The sequence below is a fragment of the Rhinolophus sinicus genome, linkage group LG15 (assembly GCF_036562045.2).
Source record: "Rhinolophus sinicus isolate RSC01 linkage group LG15, ASM3656204v1, whole genome shotgun sequence".
Lineage (NCBI taxonomy): Eukaryota > Metazoa > Chordata > Mammalia > Chiroptera > Rhinolophidae > Rhinolophus > Rhinolophus sinicus.
Genome location: NC_133764.1, coordinates 27,452,034 through 27,464,392, shown reverse-complemented (window position 1 = coordinate 27,464,392; position 12,359 = coordinate 27,452,034). Strand labels below are relative to the sequence as shown.

At 40.7% G+C, this 12,359-nt stretch overlaps 1 protein-coding gene across 1 annotated transcript; it reads right to left on the bottom strand.

The window, feature by feature from the left end:
• Positions 1-850: 850 nt before the first annotated feature.
• METTL2A (methyltransferase 2A, tRNA N3-cytidine) lies at positions 851-12,220 on the bottom strand. The gene is made up of 9 exons (XM_019733053.2): positions 12,071-12,220; positions 11,820-11,911; positions 9,841-10,196; positions 8,667-8,716; positions 8,277-8,337; positions 6,893-7,032; positions 5,115-5,221; positions 3,646-3,711; positions 851-2,596 (listed from the first exon to the last, which is right to left on the bottom strand). Exons 1-9 carry the CDS (start codon positions 12,178-12,180, stop codon positions 2,439-2,441), a joined length of 1,140 nt encoding a protein of 379 aa, XP_019588612.2. The 5' UTR covers positions 12,181-12,220; the 3' UTR covers positions 851-2,438.
• Between the last annotated feature and the right edge of the window lie 139 nt (positions 12,221-12,359).

The window sequence follows — 12,359 nt, the reverse complement described above, 5'->3', positions numbered from 1 at the left end:
CATATATATGGACAGATAATTTTTGACAAAGAAGCAAAAAACATACAATCAGGAAAAGACAGCCTCTTCAATAAATGGTGCTGGGAGAATTGGAAAGCCACGTGCAAAAGAATGAAACTGGACTGCTATCTGTCACCATGTACCAAAATAATTCAAAATGGATCAAAGACTTAAGCAAAAGACCTGAAACAATAAACTGCATAGAAGAAAACATAGGTACTAAACTTAAGGACCTTGGGTTCAAAGAGTATTTTATGAATTTGACTCCAAAGGCAAGGGAAGTAAAAGCCAAAATAAATGAATGGGACTATATCAAACTTAAAAGCTTCTGCACAAAAGAAACCATCGACAAAATAAAGAGGCAACCAACTGAATGGGAGAAGATTTTTGGAAACAGTGCCTCCGATGAGGGGCTAATATCCAAAATATATAAGGAACTCATGCAACTCAACAACAAAAAAACAAACAACCCAACTGAAAAATGGGCAGAGGAACTGAAGAGACATTTCTCCAAAGAGGACATACAAATGGCAAATAGACATATGAAAAAATGCTCAACATCACTAATCATCAGAGAAATGCAAATCAAAACCACAATGCGGTATCACCTCACACCAGTTAGAATGGTTATCATCAACAAGACAAATAGTAACAAGTGTTGGAGAGGCTGTGGAGAAAAAGGAACCCTCATACACTGTTGGTGGGAATGCAGACTGGTGCAGCCACTATGGGAAGCAGTGTGGAGGTTCCTCAAAAAATCATGAATAGAATTACTGTTTGACCCAGCAATCCCTCTCCTGGGTATCTACCCAAAAAACCTGAAAACATTTATCCATAATGACACGTGTGCTCCAATGTTCATTGCAGCTTTATTTACGGTGGCCAAGACATGAAACAACCAAAACGTCCTTCAATAGATGAATGGATAAAGAAGTTGTGGTATATATACACAATGGAATGCTATTCAGTGGTACAAAAAGATGAAATAGGACCATTTGTGACAACATGGATGGATCTTGAGATTATAATGCTAAGTGAAATAAGTCAGACAGAAAAAGCAGAGAACCAAATGATTTCACTGATATGTGGTATATAAACCAAAAACAACAAAAGAACAAGACAAACAAATGAGAAACAAAAACTCATAGACACAGACAATAGTTTAGTAGTTACCAGAGGGTTAGGGGGGCGGGGGGTGGTAGATGAGGGTAAAGGGGATCAAATATATGGTGATGGAAGGAGAACTGACTCTGGGTGGTGAACACACAATGGGATTTATAGGTGATGTAATACAGAATTGTACACCTGAAATCTATGTAATTTTACTAACAATTGTCACCCCAATAAACTTTAATGAAAAAAAAAAAAAGAAAACAAGCCTAAGTATTGTTCCAGACTGAAGGAGGCTGACATGGCTACTAAATGCAATAAAATGGCATTCCCGCCCCCCCCCGTGATAAAGGATATCTTGGGACCATTGGAAAAACTTGGTTATCTGTGCATGGCAGTGTTTACATGTAAATTTCTACTTCTGATGGATTTATTTGATGATATAGAAGAACATCCTATACCATAAATTATACATTAAAATATGTAGGAGTGTTGGGATATCACCTTGCAATTTACTCAAAAATGATTAAAAACAAACAAACACCCGACTATTCTGGTAATATACTTTTCTGTAAATTTGGAATTATTAAAAAACTGCTCATGTCTTTTCACATATGTAACTAAAATACTGAAACTATTTTGAAAATATCTAAGTTTAAGTTGAAAATCCAAAATGTAGGAATGAAGAATTGCAATTATTTATTTGATAAAATTAAGAATACATCATATAACTTATGGACCATCAAGAGAGAAACGTATAAAAGTGATAACTGAAAAAAAGCAGAACATTAATACAGATGACGATCACAATCAGAAATGAAGTCCTCTCAATTCCTTTTGTCTCAAACATCGAAGGGCCCAATAAAAAAATAAGACAACTTTGCTAAAAGAGAAGATCCTTTTACTTTTTAGACACAGGTTACTTAGAGGAAGAAAAGTACTTAATATACCATGGGACCAGGTGTTTGAATTCCCAAATACTTTAATAAAACTTACAGTAAAATGACTCTATCATATCACATGACACTTTCACATGAAAATAAACTCTTGATGTCTTCTAATTTCCTAATTTCCATGAATATTTCAGTTATTGAGATAAATTACAAAATGGCAAAATTGTTTGAGATCTCAAAGTAAGAAAAAACTTGAGGAAAGTATGTATTAAAGGGCTTCACAAAAAGGAAGCACAAGTGTTAGAATCTTGATGAAAAGTAATTTTTCCTAGGTTCAAGGCTCAAATTTATTTGAACCATTGAACTGCTGTCCAACATCAACAAGACACTACTTGTGGATATTCTTTAAAAAATGCCCGGTGAGCTCCCACCAGGTCAGGAGCCAGTGCTGGCTGGAAGAGGCTTGCGGTATTTGCACTGAATCCAAACTCGGTACATTGTCAGCTGCTTCCCTCGGTTCACTTGCAATCGGCGATCCACCAGGTTCTGAACCTTTTCCAGTCCAGCAGTAGTGAAAAGTGTGTCCAGTTCATCTAGTTTGGAAGAGAGACGTTTATGTATTTCCTCCCGAAGAAAATGCATAGTGTCTACCACTTCCTATGTTAAATGGAGCTCCTAGAGATTGCTGTCATTATTCACATATTTAAGTGGCTTCAGTGGGGCTGTTTAGTTATAGAGGCAGCAGCGGCTCTGTAATAGCAAGTTCATGTTTAGGTAGGAGAAGCCAAACCATCTGGGAACGGCACCCTGCAAGAGGGAGAGCTCTCCTAAGACTCAGCTGAGAGGGAGGAATTTTCACAAAGGGCTCTATGGACACTTTAAAATTACATGTAAAGACCTATATGTATATCAGGGGTGCCAAAAAATGCATACAAGAGGACACGTTGGTCAACGTTGCTCAAGCAGTAGTTTGCCGTGATCAGAAGTGTCTGGACGCTGATGGTAACCACTTTGAGCACCTCTAGTAACTGCAGAAGTCAAATGTGACTTGTATTCTTGTTACCGGTATATATTAAATATTACAATTTTAATACTGTTTTCCTTTCTTAAAATGTGTATACATTTTTTTGGCACCCTCTGTATATGTCAAAGCCTTTTTTTGTTTTTTTAAAGGGTAGAGGTTCAATCACTTTAACCAAAGGCTCAAAAATGTATGTGATGTGACAAAGGGCCCAGGCATGGAGAAAACTGCAGTCGGGCAAGCAGCCGAGAGCAGTTCTAGGTGATACCCGGACCCCAGTGAATGGTAAGTGCACCCTAACTCAGGTGCACCTAAGGCACAACCCAGCTTAGAGTGTAAACAGCTGCACTGGATCTTGCAAAACAGGCTGGTTTCCTCCTGTTTTGGACAAAGCGACAGAGAAGAAGAGCAACAGCAGAAGAGCAAGGTGGAGGACTCAGTACGTACAAGCTGAGCCCACCTGGAGAACAGCGAGCAGTTCAGGTTGGCTGTGAGAGGGGGGAAGGGCAGGAAAGGGTGCAAAAGACAGGAGGGCCAGATGACTTTGCTTCTGAAAATACACTGAGGAACATTTAATATGGTACTTTGGGAATGTTACCATAAAGATGAATGTTTTCATACCTTGTGTGAAGAAGTAAACTCTGGTGCCATCACCTCTCACATAGAAATTTTCAGACAGACACTGACCTGCAGAGTGATGTGGTAAAAGTCAGGGAAACATTACAGCACGTCTTTGAATTTCATCACATATCAAATGTCAATCAAATGTACATCATATATCAACTTTTTGGACAGAGAACAGAATTCTTTCTTGGTTATACTTGGTACTTGGCAGGAATCTGCAATTTCTCTCCTATAAAAGGATTGGAGCTTTAGAGAAGCGCAGCCCAAGGGGAATACTCAAACCGCAGTGCTAGATTTCTGAGCCCCCTGTTCTAGAGTTCTATTTGATGCTGGAACAGGTTGTCTTTGTCTCCTTTTCCTGATTAAATAAATAGCACATAATCTTTGTTTAAAAAAAAAAAAAAAAGAGAAAGAAAAAGGAAAATCAAGCAGTATAGCCAAGTTTAAGGAAAGAAGAACAAGACAGCCACCAATATCATTTTGGTGACTGTCCTTTAGCATGTCTGTCCATGTGTCTACACACATTCACAAATAACACACACTGGTTTTTATCCTGGACACTCTCTTTCTTTCTGTTGCTAAGCCCCTGACTTTATGACAATTTAACACCCCGGTGTGTAGTCCTTCACGTTGTGAATGTCAATATAATCTCACTTGCTTTACTTACTTGTGTATTTCTCCCCAGTCACTATTAAACATGGGATCAAGTTTAAAATACTGATCTGCACAGTTTTTCTCACTTGGTAATACAATGCCCCTTCTGTCCCCCACAGGGGTCTACCTCACGTGGCAGGCACAATAGTCCCCTATCCAGAGACATCCACTTTGCTTCTAAGACTTTGCTTGTGCATACGTTATGCGCTGGTTCTTGAATAATTCCCAAAAGGACTGTTGAATAGATAATATAGGGTGCTTTTTAAAAAGGCCATAACAATTCATGTTTCCACCAGTAATGAAAGAGCATATTATCTTTCTTTGAATTGGCCAGTAATAGGTTTAAGAATTGGTATCTCATTGTAATTTTTGTTTCCTTGAACTTTTGTTTTTGACCATTTGGATATGTTCTGTGAATCAACTCTAAAATATTCCTTCCGTTTTTTGGGTGGGAATCTTTTCTTTATCAATTTGCCAACAGCCCCTTGAAGAACATAAAGTCTTTATCTATTCTATGCACCAAAAATATTTGTCTTGTAACTTTTTAATGGTATCTTTTGCCATACCACATTTAAAATTATTTATGTAATCAAATGTCTTTTTTTTAAAATATATCTCTTCTAAAAGTAGCCATATTGGTTAAAAGAGACCTCCTTAATACCTAGATTATACAAGTCTTCAAAGACAGGCCACCCTTGCCATGCAGCAAGTGGCTTTATACATGGAACTGTAATTCTAGTCTCTACGCTGTTCTACTAATTTGAATGTCTGTTCTGATGGCAAAACCAGTTTTGATTATAGTAGCAAAATACCTTTTTTAAACCGAAGCTGAGCCATGTCATAGCGACCATAATCTCGCAGAAGCATCATCCCTCCAGGCTTCAGAAGCCTGCTCAGCCTGTTGAGTGCCTTCTGCATCCTGTGGGGCGACAGGGAACGAAGTTCAGGCCTGTTTAAAAACAGGGTTCCTTTTCCTTTTCGCATATCCCAAAAAGCCCATGGACTTCCTTACCCTGAAAGCTTAGGTCCTCTGCCCTTGTTTCCGTTAGAGCGGCGCACACACCCAAACTTCTGATGTGCTTCCTGCTGTCTGATCACAACTGTGGCTTTGACCCACTGCCTTTGGTATGAAGAGGTCTGAGGATAACCTACTTCTGCCTTCCGGCTCAACGGTAGGGGAAGAGACATACTCTCCACCTGGTTCACTTCCTCCTCCTCCTGGGATCGCCTCCTGGGGAAGCCATCCCTGCCCCATGCGTCCATGGCTCTCTGATGGGAGCCCTGAACACCCGATGCGGGACTGCTAGCTGACTCATCTGCATGCGCGAGGCCCAAGCTCTTTGAATGCAGACTTGAACTTTCCATTTGTTAACTAAAGACGGAACCTCAAGAACTTAACACTTTACATGGTGACAGTCAGTATGCAAACGAGTGCCTATGGGTGGAGCGCTTCACATTTCCTACTACACTTCCCATATTGAGGGTTGGTGCAGGTTTTATCTTTACTAACTTCCTAAGTATAAATGCTACAAACTTACAAAAAAAATTTGAAAGCCTACTTAAACACTGAATGAATTTTTTTTTAATTTTATTGGGGAATATTGGGGAACAGTGTGTTTCTCCAGGACCCATCAGCCTCAAATCGTTGTCCTTTAATCTAATTGTGGAGGGCGCAGCTCTCTGGCCCATGTGGGAATCTAACTGGCAATCCTGTTGTTCAGAGCAGCTCGCGCTCTAACCAACTGAGCCATCGGGCCGCCCATGAATAATGAATTTTTAATTTTAATGCTTTGTTTCAGTCCATGTAACTTTTTAGAAGTTTGTAGCATTTAAGCTTCTGTGGTTATTAATGTTTAGAACCATGCCAGGCTTTGGGGCCACTCTCCATCTGCCTTTATTGCACACTCACAATATCTGTTAGGTCAGATGACTCAGTGCTGTTCTAGAGGAAATGTGGGCTAGAGAAAATCAATCGCTCTCCTGGGTCTCCAACAAACACTGCTTCCTTGAGATAGTATTTCACCAGGACGACAGGTTACCTATGCCTACGAGGCTTTAACAGTATCTTCTAGGGTACAGCAAATCAATTTTTTTCTTACCTAAACTTGATTTTATGGAATTCTACTGTACTTCATTTTTCCTCAGAATTTAGACATCAGAGAACACCTGAGTTAAGCTTCACTAAATTTTGCGCTGTTAATAAGCTAGATTTAAAGCATTTAAAAAGGCCAATAATGAGACATTATCTAACAGCAATGGTACACACCATTCTAAAACAGTGCTATGCAATTATCAACAGGAAATTTCTCCACACATCCATTAAAGACTGCTCCCCCATTCTGCAGGGATATTAAACCACAAAAATAAGGAGAACTGACCACTGCAGTCAACAAGCAGAGGTGTAAAGGCTGAAACAAAGTCTGACTTCAAGACAAATTTAGGAAAATGGTTGAGACACTTATATCACTTTGGATGGAGTGGCTTCTTCCTGTCTATCCGAACATCCTTTTTATTTAGGGCCCAACTCTGATATCAAGGTCCCTGAAAGCTTTGTTTTTGTTACACTACTGGTTAAGGATCTAAAACTTACTTGTCTGGAACAATTGCTGAAAGAACAAATATGAGGATGATGACATCAAGACTATTGCTAGGAAGTGGGTAACTCTTATCTTCATCGCACAAATCATGAACAAAGGCAAAACACCGAGAAGGATCATATGCTGAATTTGTCTGCAGGCAGTTGGGAGAGAGAGATACACGGGTTAGAAAATGTTCACACAGCCTCAAGGAAAGCTAATCTTGCTTTAAGCGTAATTGCAGTTCCTTCCCTTGAAGGGATAGACCTCTAATCATTAAGGCACACATTCTTATTCAAAGGCTAAGAATCAGGAACAATTCTAGTGAAGAGCCAGTGGAATCTAACTGGCGCTTTTAAAATGGAATGTTTGATTCCTCTGCTTTTCCTCTAATACTGATACAGAGACCTAGATTTGAGGACTAGAAAATGATCAGGAAGATAAGTGACCAAGAGGGAAAAGAAAAACCTAAGGAGAGAGACAAAACATATTGAAAAAGCATGATTTAAAACAACTCCCAATCCAACTATAGCATATTACACAGATCATAGAATTCTCCAGGAAAGTCTATTTCTCTAAATGTGGAAAATTTAACATATTATAACAGACACATTTTAGGGTAACGTCCCTTTCCACATCTTCCCTTGCCATCTTTTCTCCAAAAATGTAACTGTTCCTCACTGGCCACAGCTAATTCAAGAAGAACAAGTAGATTATCAGTTGGGCTGGGTCAACCAGATTCTTTCTGGGGAACTTAGAATAGGAACACAGTCATTCTGGTGAAGTTCTAAGAACACCGAAACAAGGTGGACTTGTAAGGGGCTGGGAGGAGCAAGCATGTCTGTGCCACATGCAAACCCAGGAAAAACCTACTACAAAAAGCTAGCCGGAAAAGAGAAAACAAATACAAAAGGGAAATGAGCACTGGACAATGAGAGTAAGACACCATGAACTTGAGGGAGGTGCTGTGACAGAAGGAGGGGGTGGCAACATCTCACTAGCCAGCCAACTCACCTTGGGTATCTGACACCTTTTCAGGGCTGACTAACTGTCCTGGCTATACTTTACACTCTTGGGATTCTATGGCATTCCACGTTATTGGCTGAGTATGTCTAGATGTTTCTGTAACTTGTAACTCAAAGAACCCTGACTGAAAAAAGTCATCTCATTTCAAGCTTTAAAAAAAAAAGTTGGGAGAGGTCAAGAGACCTGCCCAAAGTTCTACAGCTGGCAAGTGGCACATTCTGTATCATGCCTGGCCCTTTCCTCTACCCCAGGCTGTTTCAGTAGTCTTCTGCTTTCAGACCACAGTACTATTAAGAAAATAGAGACCTTGGTTTTTAGGAGATCCCTTTCCTTTAATCAGTGAAAATCACTGATAGGAGCTACTGCACTTACCTGGACAAGTTCTATAGCTGCAGAAGAAAAATCACAACAGTAAACAAAGAGTCCCGGGTCACTGAGTGGGCAGAAAAAACAGAATTACATTACAACTGGATTATGTCTCTTCTATTTCCTGTGTAGCAGAGTTAAAATATCAAAGACACCTTATATTAACAATGGAACATGGGTTTTAAACCTCACTAATTTCCCCGATGACAAAGGTAACTTACAAATCAAATTAAATCAAAACAATCCATAAATGGATAATATAGAAATCTAAACCTCCCATAGTCCACGGTTTCCAATTAACCACTGTTATATTGATGAAGTAAGATTTTGGTAAACAACAATTTCCTACTTTTCTCCTCTTTTCTGTCATATAGTTAAACCTCGTAACATACTTACTTGTTAGTTTGCAAAATTGGAAAGACTGTGTTTCCCACTCCACAACCAACCTGCAGACAGAAATGAACTATTAATCACAGAATTAAACACAAAGAATTAATTCCCTACAGCTAGACAAATAATTAACAATAATCTTGCCTAATTGTGTTATTAGGGAAGATGTAGTGATCAGAGCTAAATAGTACCCATGACCTTCTCTGACCTTGACCTCAGGAACTCTTAAAAAGGTAGCCATAAAAGACAAGAGCATGGGCTTTTATTAGCAGAAGAGAGCTGGTCTGGAAAAAAGGGCATGGGTTGCTTTTACTTTTTGAGTTCTAGCAAATGATCCCATAGATGAAATAATTTCTTACTGAAATCCACCATATCATAGGAAAATGTTTTTAATAGACTGAGCTGAAAAATTCATGAAAAGGGAACTATGGTTAAACTGTCCTGATACAGTGCTGGGTGTGGTAATAATAAAAACGATGCCATTTACTGAGGGATTACTGTGTGCCAGGCACTATTCTTCGCCATTTTACATACAGTAGCTCAATTAATCCTCATAAAAACTACGAGTCAGAGAGAGAGAGCGAGAGAGAGAGAGAGAGAGAGAGAGGCAGAAGTCCTGTTTTGCTTGAGGAGGGTGAGGGATTAGTACAAAGTCATGCCATAGGACTCAATTCTAAGGCTAATCAGCTTCCAGTGGAGTGTGTAGTCACCATTTGTGGGTTTACATTCTAGTACCCACCTAGATACGTCTAACCTCACCTCTTCAACACCATCCAAACTCAGAAGACAAGAATTCTCCCACACCGGAGAAGCAGGCACCATCCCAACTAACCTTTCCATTTTATAACTATTAGAAGAGAAATAACAGAAGTTGTCTTGTAACCTGGGACTCTTTTCCAGATGGCAGGTATAGCACAACCTGCAACTTTCAGATGCAATATCATATACCCAGATAGCACCTTGGGTGATCTACCTTGTGTGCCATGGCCAGATATCTCTACATTTAAGGAATTTCATTAATTCATAAATGGAGATGAGTCCAGGCCAACAAGAGGGTCAAGTCTAGTCAGCTTCATCAGATAGAAGTTACTCTGTGGTCAGCCCCTCTATGCTGACCACGTGCACAATATATTATAACAACTTCACTAACCCCACTACCAGGACAATAAAGGGAGGTTACCTCAAGTATTCGGTAGGTGGCTGAGGATCCAGGAAACTCATCAGCACACAATTCCAGGTGACCGAGTTTCTGAGTTACATTCTCTTCTATAGGAAGGGTCTGTGTTTTATGTCCAAGGCTGTTTGAAGAACACTTGTGCTGATCTATTATTAAATCAGGTCCATCCTCACTCCTCCTACATCCAGGAACTTCACTCCAGTGGTTCTCTGTGTGCAAATCTGCCGAGTGACTTTGGTTTTGGCTAGGTGCCAGCTCCGGGAATTCAGTAAAAAGCCAATGTCTGTCCTTGAAAAATCCATTTTCATGGATTTTGTAGAAGTCGTTCCAGTATTTGTGGGCATTGATTTCAAAATCAACTGTAAATATTTAAGAAAAAAATTTAAGAACCATCTCTCAATATTTTATTTGTATCTGAGTTATCCTGCTTTACTGCATGTCATTTTATTCTAAAAGTATCCTCAAGTAGAGCCATAGCTGCAGAGCTGGGTATCATTTAGTCCTACCACCTACCACTTGAATTCCCTCTACAGCCTGTCCTTCCATGGAGTCCAACCTCTGCCAAGAACTTACTGTTAATTCTTTTCCCACATCTTTGGATGACTCTTAACTATCAGAAAATTCTAATGTTAAGCAACAAATCTCTTTAATCACTCCTGATCAAAAGATTCTTTCATTTCTCAGGACCATATAGAGAAATTCTTTTGTGTTTGAGGGCAGTTATTTGCCCCTCTAAATCTTCTTTATAAGCTAAAGGTCCCAGGTTTTTCAGTCGTTCCCCAGGTAAATTCAATGGTTCCGATACAGGCAGCTCTTCTTTGTATATGTTCTTCTGTCTGTGGTTCTTTATAGTGTGTGGAGCCCAGAAATAAATTCTACTACTTATAGATGCTAAAAACAGAAAGGTTAAAAGGAAAATGGAAAATGCTGATGAGGAAAAAATGTCTTTAGATGAGAAAAGTTTTGATGACAGAGGACAGGGATACCAAAGAAGTGTGAACTGTTTAAAAGAAAGCTGTTGTTTAAGGTGATCAAGGTAGTCCTAGATTTTAGTTTTCTGTTTTTTTGCCAATATAGGACCTTGACTAGTGTAATAGAAATAAAAACCTAAGAAATTGAATTTTAGTTTCACCACTGCTACTACTAACTAACTGCTTACCTCTGGGCAAGGCACTTAATGTCCTGTGGTCCAAGTTTCTTTAACTGTAAAAAGAGGATATTGGACTACATGATTTTCAAAATCCCTTTCAACTTTAATTTGTTTTGATCTAGTCTCTGTCAAACTTTGTAGGGTAAATATTTTGTAACTAAAATGTTCTACCTGTGTAAAACTCTTTGAGGTTACTACTCCCCAGTTTCTAGTCCTGCCTTCAACTGTCTCTTAGGACATGACATAAGCCCAACTAGTTCTAGTTTTAGTATCTAGGGATACTTCACAGTGAAATGATCCACCTCTCTAGAAGTGGCCTTTTTTTCTTTGGCCATACTTACCCCATTCTGCTTCATCCAGCTTTCCTTTGCAGAAACCCTAAATCCTCATAGCCATTACACAAGGAAAAGACACATAATTCACCAGTCATTAGCCTCTCCTCCAACAACATTTAGGATCTGACCACTAAGATTAGCTTCAAAGGCACTATTTCCACAGGCAAAGTGTTATCATGTAAAAAGTATATCCTCTAAGACAATGTGTGGCGGTTCCCATCGGCCAACCATATTAATAGGGATCTAGTTAACATAACTGAAAACCAGAAAATATTGTCAATCCAAACCAAAACACCCTTTATGCCCTAAAACATTTTACGGTGTAGCCCTTTTCCATCCATGCACATCCCCTCCCCATCCCGTTCTACTCCCGAGTTTGGTATCAGTCCAGTAAAAAAGGCTCTTGGTGGCCTCGGTTCTCTGGCCGCTGGGAGGGCGCGTCCAGCAGTTAGGCCGGCTGTGGATACCATCGAGGCCCGCTCGCCTCCTGGGCGCACCTTGCTTCTCCTGGCACACCCGCTGGGTACTGTTCTCCCTGACTTTCTTCTCGGCTGCCGCGGCCTGCTCTTCTGACCACTCCACATTGTCCCTGGAAAAATCAAACGGGATGCTTCAGGGCCTCACGGTCCAGCTGTGGGCAGGGTGAGTTGCTGGCCTCGAAGCACCTCTCCCGTGGGGGCAGAGCGCCTTGAGTATGGCAACGGGACAGAGGGCGAGCCGCAGCCTGAGGGAGGGAAAGGGTGTTTACCAGGCGTTGTGGTGGAAGACACGCGCCGGATCGTTCAAGAACCGGCTTCCAAACTGCTGCCTCTTTCCTCCGGGCACCGCGGGCGTGCCTTCGTGGTAGGAGCCCGCCATGACACCGGAGCCGGAAATGCCTACCTTTCCGTAATGCGAGAACTTCCTGCGGGCCACGCCCCCTCCGGAAGGCTCGGGGTCTGGGCGGGAAAAAACGGAGGCGAGGCGGGGCGGCGCCGCGCGCCCTCGGCTGCCAGTGCCCTGGTGGGTCGCGAGCTTCGCCGGGTGGGGCCGGCTCT